This window comes from Fukomys damarensis, unplaced genomic scaffold (assembly GCF_012274545.1).
Source record: "Fukomys damarensis isolate Sample0158 unplaced genomic scaffold, DMR_v1.0_HiC HiC_scaffold_37, whole genome shotgun sequence".
In the NCBI taxonomy this organism is placed as follows: Eukaryota; Metazoa; Chordata; class Mammalia; order Rodentia; family Bathyergidae; genus Fukomys; species Fukomys damarensis.
Genome location: NW_022900949.1, coordinates 32,434,781 through 32,456,934, shown reverse-complemented (window position 1 = coordinate 32,456,934; position 22,154 = coordinate 32,434,781). Strand labels below are relative to the sequence as shown.

Below are 22,154 nucleotides of genomic sequence, written 5' to 3'. Positions count from 1 at the left end.
GTGTGTGTGTGTGTGTGTGTGTGTGTGTGTGTGTGTGTGTGTGTGTTTGTTTGCGGGGAGTGAGGTGGGGGGAGGTTTCTGGGCAACTTACTGTGGGAGGATGTCCCCTGCTGGTGCCTCTAGGTAAGAAAGAATTCTCTTTCTGGTCGCAGTTCCAGGCCAGTGCTTTCTCTGGCTGCCTTAAGTCTCTAGATAAAGAAGTGAGTCTCTGATCTGTGGAAACAGAGTGCTTTTCCTGGTTCCTATTTGTTCCCCTTTGCTAGTGCTGCCTGGCCCTTGTACTTCTGTCAGCAGGACTCCCTTTCAATTGCTGGAGGATAGGTATACCTGTGTCACACCTGTCACTAGAATGAGGGCATGGGCCGCGGTCATGCCACACCTACACTGCAGTGCTGTTCCTGCAGTCTGTCCTTTGGTCTCTAGCCAGTCTGCCTTCCTTCTCCCACCCAGAAGGGCCCTCCTCTAGGTGCCTATCTACATCTCCAGGGCTTGTGGCTATACTCAGTGGGAAAAAACAGAGATGAGTCTAGCCATCCTGCCGGGACCAGGTGCCCACCTAACTGAATTTTGTCCTTCTATATGGTTATGGTATCCACGTGATACACACTTAAGTTCAGTTGTTTGTTTGCATTCATGTGACTTAATCTTTGTTGACTTCATTTTTAATAAATAAAACATCAACATGGCTCAAAAGTGAAACTACATAAAAAAGTCTACTCAGAGAAGTGTCCTCCTATCCCCATCCAATTTCATCTCTGTGGGTAAAAATTTCATTAGTTCTTGGTTTACCCTTTCTGCATTGCTTTTTTGAAAAATAAGCATATTCACACACTTCCATCTTTTTCCTCTTATTTTAGCAGAGGCACATTTTGGCCACAGAATCTCAGTTATCAGTTGATAATTCATAGCCCAGCAACTTAAAAGTCTTCATAATCTGGATGTTTCTCCTATCAAAAGTCCTCTGGATGCCTCTCAGATTCCACTTAAACCCTGTTCCTCCATTCCGCTCACATTCCTCAGTCTGTTGAGTCATCTGGCTGCGATCCCTCTTCAAATTTTACTGATGCAGGTTTTTTTCAGACTTTCCTCATAATTCTTATTCTTCATTCAATCATTTACATATTTGACAGTCTCCAAGGGCGGGGGGAAGATCTGTGTATCTCAATGAAATAAATGCACCCTATTAGAGTCTGCTGTGAAATGCATTTCTGTGGGGTGAACCCCTCCCCACACGGGCAGCCCCACCCACCCGGGACCAGTGGTCAGAGGATGCGATAAAGCCACATTCCACGCGCTGCTTAAATTGTTAAGATCATGTGTACATGGGGGAGGTGAGATCTTTTTAATAAAATACTGCCGACAAAACACGAAATGTTAACAATTTTACTTCACCACCCTTTTTAAAATGTCACGAAATACAAACACCACAAATGACAGCACAACACTGTCACAGTTCTGGCAGGCCGCTCTGTTACCTCATACCCAGTTCTCACATACAGGCAAACATCCCTGGAGCTCTGGCAATTGAGCTCGCTTTCTTCTCACCAGACTCAAACAACCTTCACACCAGCTCTCTCCCAGATACCTCACTGAGGCTTTTTTATCATTTGAACTCAGCAGGCCTCCTTCCAAGCACCCTCCTCCCCTCACACGTCTGGGTACTGGGTGGGGACACTGGGTCGGAAAGCAGGCTTGGGCTGTGAGCTCATTCGCTCACTGATTCACACAGCAAACATTTCTTGAGTATTTACAAAGTAGCGGGCTCTATGAGCCAATGCTTACAAAATGCTTAGCACAGTGTCTGGCACGGAGTAAGTATGCAATAAATATCAGCCATTATTCTAGGCCAGGCAAAGTCACTGGCTAATACCCAACAACCACCAGCGAATTAGCAGATTCTACAATATATTCTATCTATTTTGCCAAAAGCTGGTGTTCTCATTAGATGCCATTAGAAAATCAAAACTCCTTGCCAAGTCTGACCATTTTAACAAGAGACAATGAAATGACCTATATTCCTCCTGGGAGAACAGCAGAAATCACAGGCGCCTACAGGTTTTCACAGTGATATTCCTTAGGGAGAATTCTGTGACAGTATATGAATTTCTATGTTCCAAATGATCGCAAATGAAAACAGAATATAGTATACTGTTGTTTGGAAGTCCTCTCATACTATGTGGAATTTGGGTAAATAACCTAACCTCCCTGGGCTTGAGTCTAAAGCTGGGTTTGCAGGATTCTGACAACACTGAAACCCCTCGCAACTGATTTTAATTTCTTTAAAATAGCATGACCTAGGCCTGATGGCACACTCTGCAATCTTAGCTACTTATGAGGCAACAGCAGGAGGATTTCAAGTTCAAACCCAACCTGGGCAGCTTAGTGAGACCTTGTCTCAAAATGAAACAAAGGAAGAGCTGGGGGTATGGCTTGGAGAGTTCATATTAGCAAGAGAGGCAGATCAAGGAGAGGACAGGGCAGCCAACCCTAGGGCTAAGAGATTCAACATCACCAGGAGGAACCAGAGAGATGATGGAGAACCTGACCAGGGCCAGTGTCAGGGAAAGATACTGGGCGAGGCCCTTGTAGGAGCAGAGAGACTTGAAGAGGCACTAGATGTACCCCAAATTAGCAGCAGCTCAGTGCTGTGGTACGAAAATGGGAGGTGGGGCTGGGGAGCTTCGAGGAGACAGCCATATAAGGCTGCCAGCCCAGGGCTGGGAAGGACAGGCCATAAAGATGGGACAGCCTTTCAGGCAGGAGCCTGGCAGGGTTATCTTGTGGCAAAGAGAAATCCAGATTCACTGGGGCCAGGACTGAAAGCCAGGAGGTCATTAGACGGGGCAGTAGAGGAAGAAAGAAGGGGAAGTTTTTAAATATTTAGGAAGTGTGGGAAGAGTCTGCAGAGAGGGGTAGGGAGAGGACACAGCCAGCAGACCTGGAGCTTTCTGATGCTGAGGGAGAAAGGAGCCATTCTCCGCAGGTTTCCAGGGGAGGTGATGGTTTGTGGAACAATTGCAACCCCTGCCTGCATTGCCAGCAGCCTCAGCTGCCTCTGTCCCTGACTCTGGCCCGCTGACCACACCCTGGCATGTGCTGCTGACCCTTCTTCCATGACAATCCTCTCCTAACACAGTGACTTCACCCTTGTGCTAGGGCTTCTTTCAGGCTCTACTCTACTGTGAATACTTTACCTGAAACTGACAGCAGGAATAAAGCAGGAGGCAAACACTTTGAACACTTACAACATGTGGCAGTGTAAACAGAAGAGCTACTTCCACAGGCTGGCTTGAGAGGTCAGTGCTGAGGAGCCATGAGCTCCTAGGGGAGAATGTCACAAGTGACCCAGGAGCAGACTATCCAGAGGGACATGAGATCTGACCAGGGACTGAGAATAAAGAAAGAGGTCTGTCTGACTCTGCTGGGGGCCAACACCATTTCTGAAGCCTTATCTTCCTGCCCTTTAAGAAAAAATAAACAAATCACAGCCTCAACAGTGGAGGCAAGAATGAAGATTTTGAAATGAGCTGTCTTAGATTTAAATCCTACTTCTGCACTCACCAAGCAAGGCACAAGGGCCCTCTAAGGCCCCATGTTCCCAGCACAGGACATGAATGCCCGCACCTGCAGCAAGCTATGTGTGTAACCAGCCAGCAGGTACTGGTGAAGTGCTGGTGATAGACAGTGGACAAGCAGGAGCCACAGCAGGTCGCCGCATACTGGTGGGAGAGACTATCAACACCACACAGGCCTCTGGGAGAGCTGTCCTATGCATCTGGTGAGGCTGCTCAGCCAGGCCTATAGAAACCACAGAAGCAGCACGGACAACCAGAAGATCTTATGGTTGGACTCCAGCTGGCCCCAGCCTTGGTTGACCAACCTGAACTCAGCCTAGCTGAACTGCCACCTGGCATTCTGAGTGAGTGGCCACAGGGCAGCACGGGACACTGAACACACCTGGATGTTTCTGATCTCAGACAATGAAGTCTTCCTTGCTCAGCTCCTGCTGTGCCAGCACGGCTGGAGACACCAGTGAAGCATGCACTGAATAATGGACTTCGAAGAATAGACCATGACGCCAAGTGGGGAGAAAGCTGGGAAAGCAGCGGACCTGGCGCTTATGGCACTGGAGTGATTCCCAGGCCTCCTGCAGGTGGGACAGGAAGAACCAAGCACCAACTTGGGGCTTCTGTTTAGTCTTGGGGTACCTATGTGCTCTGCAGCCATGATGTCCAATGTGAAGGAAAATGGCTACTGTGAACGCACAAATGCATCCAGGTGACATGGACATTTTGACAGCTGTGCCCAGGGAACCAGCAGTAACAGCCACTTGGGAGGAAGGGTTTCCCCAGTCCTGGCTGGGAGGCAGAGAAACAGCAGCCTGTCAAAAACCACACATACTTGTCTTGAGGCTCTGATGCTAAAATGCATCTTGTCTGAGACTGAAGAGACTAATGGAGAAGAGAAATTGGGAAGTGAGCTGCACCCTTGCCGCTGGCCAGTCCCAGCCCAAGGAGAGCCAGTGTCCCCCACTGCCACCTATCTGAAGAATCTCATCTGGCCCCTGGGTTCCAGAGAGAGAGGGACAAGAACCTAGTCCACCAAAGAAGCCTGAGGCCAAGGAGAAAGCAAGAATGGGACTCAGTGCTTCTGAGTCTAAGCTGGGGAGCACCTAGAGGACAGATTCCAGGACCCTCAACAGTACTTCTCAGCGGGGCCTGGGAACCAACATGTTAGCATTACTGTGCGTGCTCCATCACAGGCTGGTTCCTGGGCCTCGACCTGGATTAGGACGTCAGGTCCTCCCTGAGAAGGAGATCTGTAACTTGAAGAAGACAGAGGCAACCGCTGCCATTGCCTCTAGGTGCAAGGTCCCTGAAGATCCCTGACAAAGCATCTCCATGTGGCTACAGATGAGCGTTTGCAGGACTGCCCACTGTGACAGGGCAGGAAAGGCTCACTGAAGAGTGGCCCAGGCCAGTGAGAACAGGGTCAGAGAGCTGAGGCCCAGACGAGCTGAGCTCCTTGGAAATGTTAAGGACTCAAAAGAAAACACTTTTAAAATTGGATTAGGAGCGATAGGAACAAGAAGGAACAGGCCCATATTGGGGTGAAAGGTGTCCAGTTAACAGGAGATGGAGAGAAAGAACTGCTAAACTCCCATTTGCTATCAAGGAGAACAATCTTCAGACTGAAAAGGGTGAATCAAACACTGATAGGAGGGAATTGAAACGCAAGGTGGGGAAGAAATTGTGAGAGAACATCTACTCACACTAAACGAATTCAAATCTCCCAATCCAGATGACTCACGTCTCTGCTCAAAATTCACTCACAGAAGAAACTGGCTTGCTGTGGGCACTCAGGAGGATTCAGAGAAAATGGGAAGATGCCCAAGACAAGACCATGTCTAATTTAGCAAAAGGAAAGAAGACAGATTTTTGCAAGCTTCAGATTTGTGAGCCAGACATGGACCCCTGATAGAAATATACGGTTTGGGCCTGCAGAAGGGCACCCCAGAGCCTCCCAAGCCCCGGCTGAGAGGCAGGGTCAAGCCAAACCCCCTTCCCATCATCTCAACAAGACGCAAACTGCTAGGGACACAGCCAAGGCCCCTGCCTGGGCCCTGAAACACAAGCCACACCCAGGACAGGGAGAGGTAGCTTCTGAGCAGGACACTTAGAGGCCCCCAGGAGCCAGCCATAAAAACCACAGAGCTGCCAGACACACAGTAAGAAGACTGGTGGGCACCGCTGGGGGACGGTTCTTGATCAGGAGGACAATAGCACGAACCCACCCAGCTCCTTCAAATTAACAAATCAAAACACAAAGAAAATTACTAGATTGCTTCTCAGGAGGAATGTCCAGGAGAACTGGGATATGGGTTTAGGGAAGAGGGAAGGAAGATTCTTTGGCTGTCTGACAGGCCATGTACATCCAGTCAAGGCAGTAAGTGTGCTGCACGTGGCTCTGTGACAACAGCTGTAACTGCAGAGTGCAAGCAGAGCCGATGGTCACTCTCCATACGGGCGGGCCAGCTTAACTCAATGCAAAGGGCCAACAGACCTGCCCAGTGATAGGATGGACTGCATTAGGAGGAAGAGGAAGGAAGACTATTGAATATCTATATACATCCCAGTAAGGCAGGCCTGGCCCATAGCATCTCATTTATCCTCAGCAACAATCCAACAAGGTTCTCTTTATTAAGCTCTAGAAACAAGAGGTCTGGGTTCAGAAAAATTACCCACCTCACCTAAGGCCGGTCAGCAGTTGCTGAGGCAAGGAGTCTGATCCAAGTGTAGATTTAGACCCTGAGCCCACCCAATCTGCGGGCTTCTTCTAGTCCATGGCAAAACCATCACCAGCTCGGGAAAGAACAGAAAACAGCCTGTATTGGGTAAGCACTCCTTCACGTGGGAGAGTCTGACAATAACTGGGATAAACAGGATTTCAGAAGCAGTATTGTGATCATTTAGTAATACATAAGTACACATTCAAAATACCATTTTTTGCCCACCAAATTGATAAAACAGAATGAAAATGGAGAAGAGGGAGTTTTTAAGCTTATCATAAAATATATACAAAATTTAAAAAGCTAAATGCCCAAAACACTCAGGAGATGAAAGGGGTGGCTGGAGGTCAGGAGTTGAACCAGGCTGGCAATACGGAAAGACCTCATCTCAATACATACATACATATGTACGTACACACATTTGTAGGCACATAATATATACATATACACACTCGTACGTACATATATATATATATATATATATATGTACGTACATACATACATACATACATACAGTAGTATCTCAGTTCAGGAACTTGAAAACATGCTGTGATGGTACAGACGTAGGCTAAGGAACTCCAAAAGCCTTTCTATGGTATATACTTTTGAGGAGAAATTTGGTGTACTTATTGAAATTATTTTTGAAAGACAGAATAATTTTAAATGCTTTATCAACAGAAAAAGGTCCAAGTAAGTAAGGTGAAAGGAACAAAGTAAACTAACATTCAAAGAGGCATGATGTGCAGAGTTTGCCAAAATGTATTGTGATGTACAAGTCATAAAAATACGTGGCATGATAGGCCACACCCTCACCCGTACCAACAGTCTACACCTGAACTACTCCAGCAAGGCAAGACCAAGAGGCAGGTCTGGAAGGACCCTACGGTAAGTCTGTGATACAGAGCCACACTTGGAATGCCTTCCCAGTGTTTTAACTATTTGCAAACATGCTTTATAGTGGTAATTAATTTAAGAAGTGAACAGGAAATTACTCAACATGGAGAATCAGGGAAGATCAACACCATCATATCCCAGTGGTGTGCTGAATGGGAGCCGCTACGGCCCCCACTACATTGCAATTACTGTGGCCCAGTCATTGTAAGTGTAAGGACAATCTTCTAAGAAAACAAGTTCAGGCAGCTATAACGATGGCCAACATGGCATATTTTTCCCAATAGGAAAAACCTAAAGCAATGTGGTGTAATGGTGAGTGACTGGAGCCTGACAGCACATCCCTAACAAGGAGCAGTGCATGGCTAATTCAGTCCAGGAAGACCTGATACAGAAAGAAGTTTCACTGTAGACTGAGTTTTTAAAAGGATGCTAAATGGCATTCCTGGTTACAAACCCATTACTGCAAATATTGTAACATTACAAATGTTTTCATGGAACATGCAGGTCTGGGCAGGGGTATACTAAGGGGAACAATGGTCACTTCCCTAAGTGGAGCTGATTTGGACAATTTCATTTTATTCTTTGGTTTATCTGCATTTTTGTTTCCCCCCTTCTGTTAACATATATTATTAAGAAATAAGTACAAGCAATTAAAACAAGAAAAGAAGCAATGCTGCCTCGTGGCTGGATAAGCTCCAGACAGACAGCTGGGTAAATCCCATGACACCAAGCACCAAAGTAGAGTCTTTCAGGGTCAGGAGGCTGGGCTCCCAGGCTGGCGCCATGAGTACTCAGTTAAACTCTAAGGAGAGCCTCCATTTATGCCCACCCACCCAAACCTAGCCGCTGTCACTGGCTGCTCAAGCTGCCAGCTTAGAGCTGCCTAAATTGCCAGCTGCCTACCAGGTATTGAGTGGGACACTGGGGGCAGAAATGAAAATTAGGTTAGGATTAATCCCTGGCACCCCTGCCAGAGGAGGCAGTGGGGAGTGGTCAGGAGAGGCTTCCGGGTAGGCAGTGCTTTCTGTGTGACCTCGATGCCAACAGTGCATGTTGCTGGAGGGCATGCAGGTAAAGCCAGAGGAATCTCAGCTCTGTCCTACTGCACAGAAAGCCACTGATAACCTCTAGAGGAAGCTCTTCTTCTATAAGTGGAGGCCTGGTCATAGATGGAAGGTCCAAGAAAAAGGGCATCAGTGGAGCGGTCACAGTTTCCGTTCAAGTGAGAGATTAGTAATGAGCTGCCATTGTGGAGGGAGGACAAAAGCAGCACAGGGAACATTAGCTCAATGGTCACAGCGGAGGAGGGGTGACAGGAACACCCTTTTTAATAATCAGCCCCCACAAAGGCCAAATGCTAATGCCTTTCTCAGCATCCCATGACTGCAAGCCAAGAGAGTAAAAGGGGGGGGGGCGTCCCTTGGTCAAGCAGAGCTGACCAAGGTGCAAGGGAGGAGCTGAGAAAGGAAAAAAGGAAAAGGCCTTGGAGTAGCTATTTAATTAAAATTTGTTTAACTGAGTCTTCTCCAGCAGGGATAGGTGTAACCAGCACACATGACGGACAGGCACTTCTGGCTCTTCAACCCATAAGTACCTATTTAGGAGACTTAATGTGCTGGGGGGAAAAACCAACACACAATAACCCTGGAGCAGGAAGTGCAGCATATTAATGCAGCTGCTGCCAGGAATGGCGCAGAAACCACTTCAAGAGGAGATACTGATTGAGCCTGGGCTTAAAAGGACCCTAGCAACAATAATGGAGGGAATCACATAAATCAGCAGCAGTGAACCTCAACTTAACTGTGAGATTAGCCCTTGGCCTTGCATGACAATCTCCCCTCTCCTAACAAGGTATCTATCTAGCTTTCCCTGCAGCATTTAGCATTTCCTGTTACTTCCCCGGACCAGGTTTGACACAACCAAAGAAGAGAAAAATGGAATAAGGAGTTTTGGGAACAAGTCACTGGCATGAAAAACACCTGTCCCAGAGATTTAATGCCAAAGAACCAACTGCGACTTGGTAACTCTATGGACCCTGGCTTATGCCCAAAACAAACAAAACCTCCCAAATTGTGGGAAAAGATATTTCTGAGGAAATCAGAGGAATTAATGTCAAATCTCTGAAGTAAGCTAATGTTACTATAGTTATGTAGGAAAATATCCACGCATTTTACAGACGCATATTGAAGTATGGAGGGAACGTGTCATGGTCACTGGGATGTGACCCACTCTGAAGTACTGAAGCAAAGAACAAAATAAAAGGGATAGAGCAAAGTGGCAAAACCATTCAGTCTGGGGGGTAGGGAGAAGTTTATGTGCTGATGTACTCTACTAACAGGAAGTCCCACTGTAGTCCATTCCAGCAGGGAGTCAAATAGCCCTCCGGCCCCGTGTGGTGCACTGGGGAGTAGCCAATCCCCTGAATCTAGCTTGCCAGGGACTATGGGAAGCAAATCCGGACTAAATTCCTGTCCTCCCATGTCACTCAGGTGACAATTGCCGCATCTCTACAAGGCAGTTTCCTTATCTGTAAAACAGGGAAGATGGTCCTGCCTTATAGGCTTGTTTGGAGCAGTAACAAATTAGTGATGCACACAATACTTGGGCCACTTTTGCAACAAGGAATGAAGCAAATTTTCACCCAGCTTGGAGTTCATTATGCAGTACCTTCATAGTTCCCTGAAGCCAGCTAGAGTTGCTTGACCAGGGCTTTGCACATGGGGCACACTAAAAAAATATCAGCTACTAGGTGCCAAGAAAACAAGCTTGGAGACAAAGAAGTATGATTTGTTAGAAACATTGTATTAATTCATTTAATATTCAAAGCCACTCTAGGAGATCAGAACTGCTACTATACCCATTTTACAGAAGCTGGTCTGAAAAACCTGATTAACCCTTGGACCTGGGGTTTAATAAGCTTCAAAACCTCAGGCAGTTTCTTAACTTTTCTGAGCGTCCTTGTTTTTATTTGTGCTAAATCTCTCCCACTCTCATCACAAACCCTAACTGACACAAAGAGGAGGTATGTGCAGCCAGGTCAAGGGGTCTCTGGCTCAGATTTCTATCCCAGAGAAGCCTGGCTGCTGACAAAGGCCCAGGAAAGCCAGCCTCCCAAAGATGTAAGACATTGGGGTTTCTGCCCCCAACCTCTGCAGTCACCGTGACAGAAAGGAGATGATTTCTGCAGATATGAGGTGAGACAGTGAGGTTAGGAAACAGATCTTTAGCAAACACCACAAGCAATACAAAGATGCAAGGAAGGTGGGGTGGTACAGTGGTAGTGGAAGCGACAGCACTGGCAGCGACTTTTCGGGAGGGAGCAGTGGTGAGGAAAATGGTGGTGGTGGTGGTGGTGGTGGAAGGGGTGGTATAGGTGGAGGAAGTGGAGGTTTAACGTAGATGGTGGAGAAGGTAGGGTTGGAGAAGGTGGTGAGGTAAGAGTGGGGTGGTGATCTTTTGAGTGTGTTTACTGAGTGCTAGGACAGTCTTAGTTAGATACACAGTGTAAGCTACTTCGATTCCTCTCATAATTATCCAAAGAAGTGGATCCTTTGTACAGATGAAGGAAATGAAGTCCAGAAAGGCCTAGATATTTGGTTAATGTCGTGATGGTTGATATTTAAAGGTGGAAAGCCAAGCTTCTAACTCCAGAGCCTGCAATCTTAAACCACTCTCCTCTCACTGCAGTGGAAAAACTTTAGGGTTACCGGATAGAGAGGTGAGGAACTTAGAGTTCTCGCGACATGACCACATAGTTGTGTGACCTCCACCGACAGTCAGAACAATAATGATCACACTGTTATGAAGGCTGACAGCAGTAAGGGCAGCTACCATTTACACAGGATATACTACAAAAGACTAGGCTCCAGACTTCTTCCTTTCTTAGGCGGTGATAATGTAATTGCAGATGTCTTCCTTGTGAAGTTGCAGACCCCAAGGCTCAATGGCTTGAAGCAACTCCATCATCCGAGAAGCCAGTCAGGAGTAAAGCCATAATGCAAACCAGGGTGCCCCTAGGTCTGAAAACCCAATGCTCACCACTCTACCAAGCAGGTCTCAATCCTTACCTGCCTCGGAGCCACTTCTTACATATGAAGAGAAGTGGCTTTGGTCAGTGATTCTCAGTTTCTTCATAGCTCCCTCTCTCTGATTACCGGTATCAGAGAACTTGGGTCCACAGAACAGGTAGACAGAGGCAGTCGTACATCTCTAAGTAATAAATCATTTCATTTCTCACTTTTATTACATGAAGGGAACACACAAAGTAATTTTATAGTGGTACCATTAGCAAATAGAGCCTCTTACAGAACAGCTAGTAGGCATGTGTCCTTCTTAACCCAACCCGGTAAATAACTTCTGGATTTAAAGGTTTTCAAAAGCCCTTGTGTCTCAGGCCAGTCAGCTCAGCAGGTAAACAACGATCAGGAGGCAGGCTCCTTCCCTGTGGCAGATTTCTCTCTGTACTGTTTGCAGGTCACTGGTACCCACTGCCTCCTCTGCCTTCCCACACTCTGGAAACTTCTCTCCACAGGCACAGGCAGCTCACAATGGGAATCCTTGCCGCGCTTAGCCTTCTTCCTCAACGGTAGACCAGGCTCCAAATGGTTAGTGTCAGCTCTGAGCCTCGCCCATGCAGCGGAAGTGTCCACGGGCCATGTCTGAGTGGCTGGCGGTTGACTGTTCTTGCATAAGACATACAGTTTACTCACTTTGAGCCTGGAAGTCTCTACCTCACAGGTCAGAGGAGGATTCCTCTGAGCAGCTGCTCCAGGTAGTGGCGGCCCTTCACGGCATCCCCTCCTCTACTTTTGGACAAGTCTTCCGCCGACCTCCCCCTCCAAGGAAGAGTAAGAATTCTCCTCCGTCCATGAATATGCTGTGTCACTCCCCTTAAACTGTCAATGTGCTTTCTTTGATGAAGCTTCTTGGAAAAATGGCCCACATTTGTTTCCACCAAGTCCTTGCATTCCCTGCTGACCCCAACCCTATGAGGCCAGCTCTGGTCTCCACTGTGCCCCTGAAAAGGCTCCCTGGGTAGAACTCCCGTCTCCTTCCACACCCATGGAAGAGGCCTGCTCTAGTTCTGCAGTCTCTGTTCAGCCAGCAGCATCTGGCATTACCGATCACACTCTTTGTGCAGCTCCTCCTCCTGAATGATCTGGGGAGGCAGCACAGCATACAGGAAGGAGCGGGCTTGGGAGCTCCACAGATCAGACTTTATCTATCAACTGCATGGCTCCTGGCAGCCTGATTCTGAGGTTTTTCATTTGTGAAACATGTGTAGCATAATCTACCTTGTAGGTTGCTGAAAGAATTAGTGATAACTTACATGAAGGGGCCTGGCACATAGCATAGGCTCAGAAACTCCAAGTGTCTGTCATCTTATGGGACATGGAACTTCCTGACAAGTCTCCGTCATGTGCTGGTCATCTTGGCCTCCAAAGTTCACCATCTTCCCCAAGTGTCCTGGTTCATGTGAAATCTTCTTTCTTTTAATGGCACCATTATTCTCCTGGGCATTTAAGAGCAAATCATTCCCCAGATTTCAGCACTTCTAGAACTCCTAATGTCATCCTCAATGAAGGCCAGGCTTGTCAGCCAGTTGGCCAGGCCCACCCAGCTCACACCACCCACTGCTACCCTTCACAGGAGAACCAAGCCAAGGAGGAGCTCCATCCAGGAGCCCCAGCTTCCCACATCCTGCCCCTCAGGCTGCCCTGGGCATCCTGCTCATTCTCCACACATAGCTCCGCCAATAAGTCTCCTTGGCAAGCCTCCCTCCTCCCCTCCAGAACCTACCACATCACTGTTTCCTGCTTCCAGCCGCACACTTTCCTCTGCTTACTCCTGCAAACATTTACTGAGCACCTACTCCATGCCAGACACTCTATCCCTTGGTGATGAATCATCGCCCTGAGTCAGCCTAGCAAGGACTCTGTGCTCACAGACCGCCACAGATGCTACTAAGCACAAGTCAGCATGGTGTTCGCTAGATCCCTGACAGAGTGCCAACCCCAGGGGAGGATGGGAAGGAGGGCAGCGATTCTGCTGATGCCAGGAGAGGCAGGCCAAGTGAGGTGTAGCTCCACACCCTGGCCCCATACATAGTACCTGACACAGTGTCCTAGCAACTCTTCCAGGGCGAGACTTACAGAATTGCACCTGTGGGAAGCTGGGACACTCAGAATTACAGGAACACACAGGAGATGAGGCCCCAGGGGAGAGAGTACACTATTCTGGCTGCATGTCTTTGGGTAAGATCCTTCACCTTTCCCGGCTTACTGCCTTCCAGTTACAGTGAGGAGGAAAGAGTGAGTAGTGGCTGGAACCAGTGCTTCAGAGCCTGCAGCTTTGGGGGAAAGGCCCATGCAGAGTCCCAGAGCACACCAAGGAGGGTGCAAAGAGGCACAGAGGGTGGACCTACAGGCCTGTCCCCTCGGCTGCACTACACAGCTTATGGAGTTTAACACTGGCTGGCAGGCCAGTGTACAGCCCTGAGTGAATCTTCACTAACCGAGCACACCCATAACTGTCACCCACTAGAACTGGCCCCTTCCTGTCACTTCTCCCCAGGTTACCATTATCCAGTCTCTAGCACCAAAGATCTGTTCCACTGTCCACAGGAGCTCTTCCAAGTCTGCTCCTTTGCCCAACAGTACATTTGTGGGAGTCACCGACAGCTTGCAGCCAGACTCCTCCCTCTTAAGCACACCTGAGAGGGGCAGTGTTGGGGGCTTACGTTCTGGGGAAAAGATGTGATTCAGGAAGAACACACACATTTTCAAGTTTCTCGCTTTCTCCCAGATTCAGTCTTTAGAGCTATCCCTGAGAAATCCCTTCTCCAGTGTGTGGCTGCCAAGTTTGGAAAGACTGAGATGAGGTCTTTTATAGAAGTAGCAGGTGCTCTGGTCACAAGAGGCAGCACACAGGCAACCTCCTTTTCTGGTGCCCTAATCCCCACATTTCCTTTCTCTTCCAAAGCAGAGAGGTCTCATGTGGCAGGAAACACCACTGTCTGAACCATCTTTGTGCCTAGCAGTTGGCAGGCTTAAGTCAACGTGGAATGAATGAATGGCTATGCATTTACTAAAGAAGGGAAGATGGAAATACCATTAAAGAGAATTGAATGCTTATGCCAATCCTCTGATGGTTGCTGTAAACAAATTATCACTAATCCCAAAACAGTTGGCAGGTTAGTCTTAAATCCTCACTTCAAAGATAAGGAAATTGAGACTGGAGTATACAAACAGTATGCTCAGAGTCACAAAGCTGTCCCATTATCGTGGAAGAAGTCAAGTAAGGTCTGCCAGGCCTCAAAGGACACTTGTCCCTACCACTCAGTTTGACTCCATGGCTGGCCACAGAAGGTAAGGTCTCGGCCACCCAGAGCAGTCAGCTCTATGGGCTACCAGGGTCTACCTCAGAACCATGTGACCCAGAGGTTCCTGCCAGAAGGTAGTAAGAGGCACTGGTTCTGAAGAGGCTCGAGTTACCCTTGGCCTAAGAGAGCTGATTCAGGCATAACGTGGGTAGATCCCACTCCTAGGAAGTTACCAAGTGACAAGTGAACAAAGCTCTGAGGCCATTTATCCACGGGAGGTGTAGCAAGATGGAAAGAGGCTCAGTGACCATGACTTGGCTTCACCTTAATGGTCCACATGCCCAACTACAGATGTGTGGCCTTGTTCTCTGTCGCCTATGTAAGAATAGCAGGCTGTGAGCAGTACACGGTCCCCTCTCTTGTGCACCCTGCCTGACCAGATGTGGGCGAGTGGTGAGAGGCTCCTGGCAGACATCAGAGAAAAGCCGGACACAGCCCAGAGATGAGGTTTCTCCATCCCAGGGAGCAGATGATGGGGTCAGCATACACCTTGCATGCATACACATGTATACAACACACACCAATCCCTTCTTCCAAAACTCAGACATAAAACACAATCCCCAGTACTGCTGGACAGGAGGGAATGGGGCCAACTCTCAAGGGGCACCCAGCATCTGCCACACATTTATAGACACTGCTTCCTTTAAACTGCCTGACTCCCTACAGAAAGCACGAGTATCTCAAAACAGAGACATGAGGAGGCGCAGTGACAGAAGAGGATGGCGATGCAGTGTGTGGAGCCCTGGGGCTCTGTTGCCCAGGCACCGTGGGCTGAACCACACTGCAGCCCTCCCTCTGTGACAGCGTGTCCAGGGTGTGCTCTCTGCCACCATGAGACCCTCACGGAGCCTGGCATCTTCAGCACCTCACTGCTCTCCACAGTGAGGTGGAGGAAAACACTTCACTTAGACCTTGCAGTGTGGGCAGGAGGAACAATTATACAGAAAGATTATAAGGTATAGCAGCCCCACAAAATATACTTTCCACACCCAAGAATAATCATCTGGGAAAAAAACAATGGTACAAAAGGGTCAAGATGTCGCCTCTTCCTTGAACAAGATTCTAGGTTCCCTGAAGATTTCTCCTTGCCACCTGTCACAATAAGCAGGGGGACCGCACCCTATAGGCAAAGGGTGGTGGCATTCCAGCCAGCCTGGACAAACCACAGCTGACCCATCCCCACCTGCCCTCCTCACCTGTGCACGTGCCCTAAGATGCTTCGGGTGGTCAAGGGTGATACGGTAGCTGATGGAACTTTCCCCTGCATAGCTTTCCATTGTGTTTCTAAACTTAAAAGGAAATGGGGGGAAGAAAGGAAAGGAGTATGATGATTGGAAGGTCCTGGAGCTGTGTGCACAGAAGCTGGAAATGTCAAGGTCTGAGAGTACTCAACGAATGAAAGCTCAATTGTATAAAAGCAACAGCTAATAAAAAAGATTGTTGGATGCCATGTTTTCCATCTTCCCAGCTATTACAGGGACAAAATTATCCATGGAAAAGATCAAAAACCTTTTTAAAAAACTAATACAATTAAGCCTTATTATTCTTTGGCTTTTTCCCTCTTTCTCCAGTTTCCCTGTAATCCGCACTATCTCCTGCACCAATCTCCATTTCCTGGGATGTGGAGGTGCTTTTCTTTTTTATTATCACCAGCAAAATGCTGCGTTTAAGAGGCAGAAAGGAGATCATGTTTTTGCACCTCCTTCTGGAAGCATCTAATAACTGTTCACAAGCCTGTAAGAGAACCTCCCATCTTTTTCAAAGCTCACATCTGCATATGTAAGGAGCCTGGACTCCCCTTTACCAGAAGTGGAGAGGAACCAACGGCTAAAAAAACAAGGCTCAGCCAGGAGAATTTCCTCTCCTTCAGCAAAGCAGAGGACTGGATTTAAGGAGAACTGAAGTAGAGATGAGAGTGACAAGGGGAAAATAGATTTTAGAGGAAATTAGATTTTAGTATTTTTTAAATACTACAAGGCTATTTCCCTTCCACCCCAAACAGACACATGTACACATGCTTCTAGCAGCCAAACCCAGAGACAGAATCACAAGAGGAGCACAGCGGGAGACCAAAGCATTGCACACACAACCAAAAGGAGAAAAAAAAAAAGTAAAGAAGGAAATCTGTGCCTAGGAACATATGGGCAACTGTGATAATTAGAGCTGTTGGATTTTTTTTTTTTTTTTTTTACCCTTTTCCAGGATCTCAGATCACATCCTTGTCATTACAAGCTACAGTCAAACCTGTGCATGGGGCTGGCCTGAGAAACACCAGCTTGTTAAGGGCTACTCTGTAAGCTCGGCAGGTCCTGAGACTGCGGGGTGGTTCAGTGAGTGTTTCAGGGTCACACACATCCGACCTGCGCCTCCCGCATGCCCCACAGAGATGGGCCAGCAGTGGTGACGGGGCACAGAGTAACCTCCCGCCTGTCTCCACTGCCTGGAAATCCAGAAAGCCACATTTCTGCCAGCCACCACTGTGGCCCGCCACGGGAGAAAACCCCTGTGGAAATCAAGCCCCTCAAGCAAACTGTCAGTTTCAAAGCTCCAAACCGTGACAAATGATTCACGAAGATCTGCCTGCAACATGCGATGGCTCAGGTTGCTTGGCATGCTGTCTCAGGCAAGAGAACAATTTTTTTTTTAACCTCCCAACCATCCCCTTCCATGTTTTAAGCTGTTTCTTTGGAAAAACCTATCATGATCAACAAATTAAACCCCCCAAAGTAAGCAAATTACAGGGTGAATTTTCAATGGTCGTTGTGGACATCTAAGAAAAGGCATGATGATGTGTCTTTAAATCTCATTCATTTCAAAGGTTTATCTTTAGAAAAGCAGTGAGTGTGTAGCAGGAGTGCACTTTGATCTTCCTGACTCCCAGGAGAAAATCAATAATACAACTTTAATGTATTTGTATAGCAAGACTTCACGTTATTATTATTTTTACCCAGTGCAGCTTAACTAAAGTGAAAAAGGTAGACTGGGGCTCAGCACCGCCCTGTGGTGAAAGGAATTTTTTTTTCCTAAAACTGAACTACAGTAGAGCCAGCCACATTCAACAAAAACCGGACCAATTAAAAACCAATTATCTCTGTGAATGCAACTTGTTGAAAGGCTGGCTTTGGAATGCAGAAGGGCAGGCCCACAAGGTGACTGGTGTCGGGCAAGTGGGCCCTGGGTCTGCAGCCTGCTCCCTCCATGCTGGAGTGGAACCTGGGCCCCAGCATGCAGCCACACGGAGCCCTACCTTCCTCTCAATGTGCCCCAGCTGCTCCTGGTAGAAGGTGTCTCTGCGGCGGAGCTCTGCCTCTCTGTTCTCCAGCTCCCTGGCCTAGTTGGAAGAGAACAAAGCCTGAGTTAGCCGGCAGCAATGATGCTGAACGGGTGCTGCAGGGAGACAGCGAATGACATTTCTGCTCACAACAGCACTCACAATGAGAAGAGTCACAATAATGAACCGAAAAACCTAGGATATGGCAGATTGTTCACATGTATTATGTTTAATTTTCACAACAATCCTTCAAGGTGGGTAATTATTAGAACCATTTTGTAGACAATAATCACTAACATTTATTGAACGCTTACTATCTGCCAAATACTGTTCTACGTGCTTCCCGCAGATTATTTCTTATGTTCCCTCCAACATCTCTAAAGGCAGGGAAATTATTATGATTCCATGTTACAGACTCAGAGGCAGACATGATGGAGGGGCTAAGGAACTGTCTGACAGCTCGCAGCTATTCAGAGAGGAGCTGGCTTTGAACCCAGAGCAAGGCAGGCAGTGCCTGGTGGAGGAGCTTTGCTGCCCAGAGCCACACCACTGGGAAGTCTATACCATCGTCTCGTGCTTTGAGCTGCAAGGCTAAGAGTGCATGCACACAGTAAAGCACATAATCATACAGTAAGAGGTGCTATTTCCTCATCCCTGATGGGGATAAGGGAACACAAGGCAGGGGACACTCTCTGGTTCACAGTTAACATGAGGGCTGAACTAACCCAGGTAAGCAACCTGGCACGGGCAGACCAGGGCTTGAACCAGTCCCACCTCAACTAGCTGGGGGACCCTGAGCCATCTCCTTTGCTCCAGAGGAAATCACACCCAGCCTCTTGGGCATGATGTATGGAACTGGAGCAAAAGCACCCTTCCTGCCCCACCGCAGCCAAGGGTAAATGAGATTTCAACAGGCAGGGGCATGACAGGTCCACAAAGGTCACCAGCATCACAGCACAGCAGGCACCATGTGTCCACTTGCTAGATACTAAGGTCACCAGCTCTGGGGCCTTTGCAGGACCAGGCCCCAAGTCCCACCATCTCTGCCCTCTGTGTGAGGCCACAGCAGCACTGGGGCCTGAGGATGGCCCCTGGTGCCGGTGGAGAGGAATCATACTGTTCACTCGGCTTTCTGCCCTCTCCTGGGGTTGCATGTGCACAAGTACTGCACGAGGCTCCTGATAGCACTCCATTCTTGCCACCCACAAGGGCACAGCTTGTCAACAACTGTGGCCAACATGGAACCCAAGCTTTTCCTTTTGAACTGTGCTACAGTATCAGCATATGATTTCAATCACTTAAAATTACTGTACAAGAGAAGCACCCATGTTTCTGAAAGCCTAGGGACTCTTTAGCAATGATACTTCTGTTGGCATGAAACCTTCTGGAAGTACCTGTGGGGTGGTCAGTAGTGGGAGCTCAGAGCATGGCCCTAGGGATGCCAGGCCAGTGGGGCAGGTGGGATGCCAGGTTGCATACCTCTACCTGAGGAGCCATCACAAACTTGAGAGAGCTGCTCTCCTTCTGTTGGGTATTTCCCCTCACCTGTAGAGCAGAAAAATGCAGTAACTTGGCATCCTGGATACTGCACAGTATCTAAAAATGCCAAGAAAGCTCCTGGAATGCCAACACTTCAAAAAGCTAAATACAAACAGTGGGACTGAGTGATGGAGATCTCTCTCACAGGATCTTCAAAGCATGATGCTGGGGCTGCTGCATCCCAGGCATGGCTAATCTGTGCAGGCGTCTCAGCAGCCCAGTACTTAGCTGTGAATGATCCCTGTTACCATCTGAAGAGAAGCTCAGTGGATACAATTAAGCAGCTGGTACCAAGCATCTCCCAGGGCTCTGGACCTGCCATTTCTGGCCAGTAGTCCCAGACAAGAAGGAAGCTGATGAGGCTCTCCAGTGGGATTCATAAGGAGCAGTGGGGCAGGAAGGACAAGGAGGCTGATCCACATGTCCACCCAACATCCACCTGACACCCTCTGATACTTCTGGACAGAGGCTCCCAATCACTCGGCCCATAGTTTCCAGGCTGTGTCAGCAGAGGGAGGCAGAACTAATGTGCCAGGCAAAGATGCCTGCCCCTCAGCACCTCCTAGGACCAGTGACCACTCAGCCACACAGAAACACTGAGGGCCTCAAGGCCTCCTTTCTACTCATGCTACCAGAACACGAGTAGGCAAGCAACAGATAAGGGTGTGGTGAGCTTCCTGGAGAGGGGTGAGCCAGCCCCTGTCAGTGGAAACTCTGACCTGCTCCCCATGCCGAACTCCTCGGCTTTCCTCACAAGTGAGCCAGTGAGGCAACCAGCCCATGGCCTCTGCTTCTGGATGACCAACCCACTGCCTCCTCACTCCATTGAGATTTGTAACAAAACCCTTGTGACTGATGACAGACAGACAGGACATAGCCTGGGAAGAAGGGCTGCAGAAAATGAATGTGAAGCACATGGCCAGTAGTCACTGCCTGGCCCAGAGCAGGTGCTCAAGAGACAGGGGGCTGATGGGTGATGAACAAAGCAGAGCCACCCTACAAAGCTACTCCATAACCCATGCCTGCTTCCTGCCCTCAAGAGAGGCCATGTGACACGGAGCTCTCTCTACAACACTGAGACTGAGGGCCACAGGCAGGTGGCAGAGCCTGATTCAGTAATTTATCAGCATGTTATTGAGTGTCCACCATGTGACAGGCGTCACTGTAAAGGGTTACAGATACATCAGGGAAATCAGAGCGAAAGTCTCTGCTCTCACGGAGCTTAGATCACAGTGGGAGAGGCAAATGTGTGTGCAGATAAATAAGACAATTTCAGAGAGTGATACGTGCTGGGGAGACCAAAAGACAGAATAACTCATAAGGTAGCAGTTGCTATTTTGTCTAAGGAGATTTCCAAGAAAATCTTTTTTGGGGAAAAAACTAAATTAAGTATGTTGTGTCTAATACAAAGGCAAACTATCAGCATCGTGAAGATCATGCAGTGGAGGGCAGTCTTTGAAAGGAGCTGAAGGAACCTTCAGTGATTTCAGTCAAGGACCTCCTCCAGTCAAGACAGCATAGCGAGTTCACACTTTGATGCATCTAGTTGCTCCAAACACAGAGCCATGGTGGGGAGGAGCACGTGACCAAAAGACACGGACACGTTCAAAAACAAGATGAAAGCATTTAACACACAACAGATATGCAAGCCGTAGGTGGAGCCGAAGCCACAGGCCTGCTGGGCCCTGGGCCTGGAGCAGGCAGAGGTGGCCAGGACCTCTCTTTGTACTGTGAGGTCTGAAGAAACCACACTCCACAGAAGTGGGACCAGACCAGGTGGGCAGTGTGGAGTGCAGGGCCCTCCCAGAGGAAGAAGCGGACACAAAGTCCCGGAAGGCCCCCACCTAGGGAGTGGATTTGTGTGCATAAATCTAGGCAACCAGGAGGCCACAGATCCAGCCCCAGACCATGAGTGGGCCTAGTGCCCCACGGACCCTGTTCTGCCTCCATGGCTTCCCCCTGAACACACCAAGACAGGTTTCAGAAAGCACAGTACAACCCGGCCCACCCCGGGTGAAGGTGTCCACAGGCCAAGAAAAGCCAGAGAGGGTAAAAAGGCCACACAGAAAGGAAAACAAAACACAGATGAAAACCAGCCTTTCCACTCAAAATGGCCCTGAAAACCAAGTCTCAAATATGCAGAGAAACGCAATTAGAAAGACTATCAGTAAAATCAGCAACTGAGATATGAACTCACTCCAGATGAAAGTGATTTTTTGGGACAATGACAAAGGATTTTGAAAACTTTGTATTGGGTAAAAATTTAAAAACAGGCAGAAGAATATAATAAAACCCCAGATGGCCATCACCAAGCTTCAACACTCCGATACCAAGGAGCTAGCTCACCTCCACCTTTCACCTCTCCTGCCAGGAGGCCTCAGAGTATCTTATCTGTGTAGACCTCAGGAGACTGTTCTAAAGATAAGGAGCCTTGCTCTCTTAAGCAGAACCACAGTGCCACTGCACATATTTTAAAATTAACATTAATTATGTATTATCAACTATCCATCCAGTAGTATAATTTCTACCTGATGAAGGATTTTACATATGCTTGTTTGAGCTGCTCAAAAAGATAAAGGAGTAAATTATTATTTAGAAAACAAAGGTGTGATACGTAGGGGAAGAACAAAAAGGGAAAAGAAAAAAATGTGAGAGAATGAAAAGATGAAAATAAAGTGTTTGTAGATGGGGAGGGGAGGAGGGGGTGAAGGGAGGGCAGAGGTAAGGGGAAAAAAATGAGAATCAAGACTTGCCATGTAAAGGTACATGATCCCAACAAT

At 48.0% G+C, this 22,154-nt stretch overlaps 1 protein-coding gene across 3 annotated transcripts in view; it reads right to left on the bottom strand.

Annotated features, from left to right (window-relative positions):
• The window catches only part of Chchd6 (coiled-coil-helix-coiled-coil-helix domain containing 6), a 242,474-nt gene that overhangs the window by 98,438 nt on the left and 121,882 nt on the right, over positions 1-22,154 (bottom strand). The window contains exons 5-6 of one of the 3 annotated variants that reach the window (XM_010636346.3): positions 19,315-19,380; positions 17,812-17,895 (exon numbers count right to left, since the gene is read on the bottom strand). The exons of 1 other annotated variant lie outside the window; for it this stretch is intronic. In XM_010636346.3, coding sequence (XP_010634648.1) covers positions 17,812-17,895; positions 19,315-19,380 — 150 coding nt within the window. The remainder of the gene's footprint in view (positions 1-17,811; positions 17,896-19,314; positions 19,381-22,154) is intronic. One more of the 3 variants, XM_010636347.3, reaches the window with a different exon arrangement.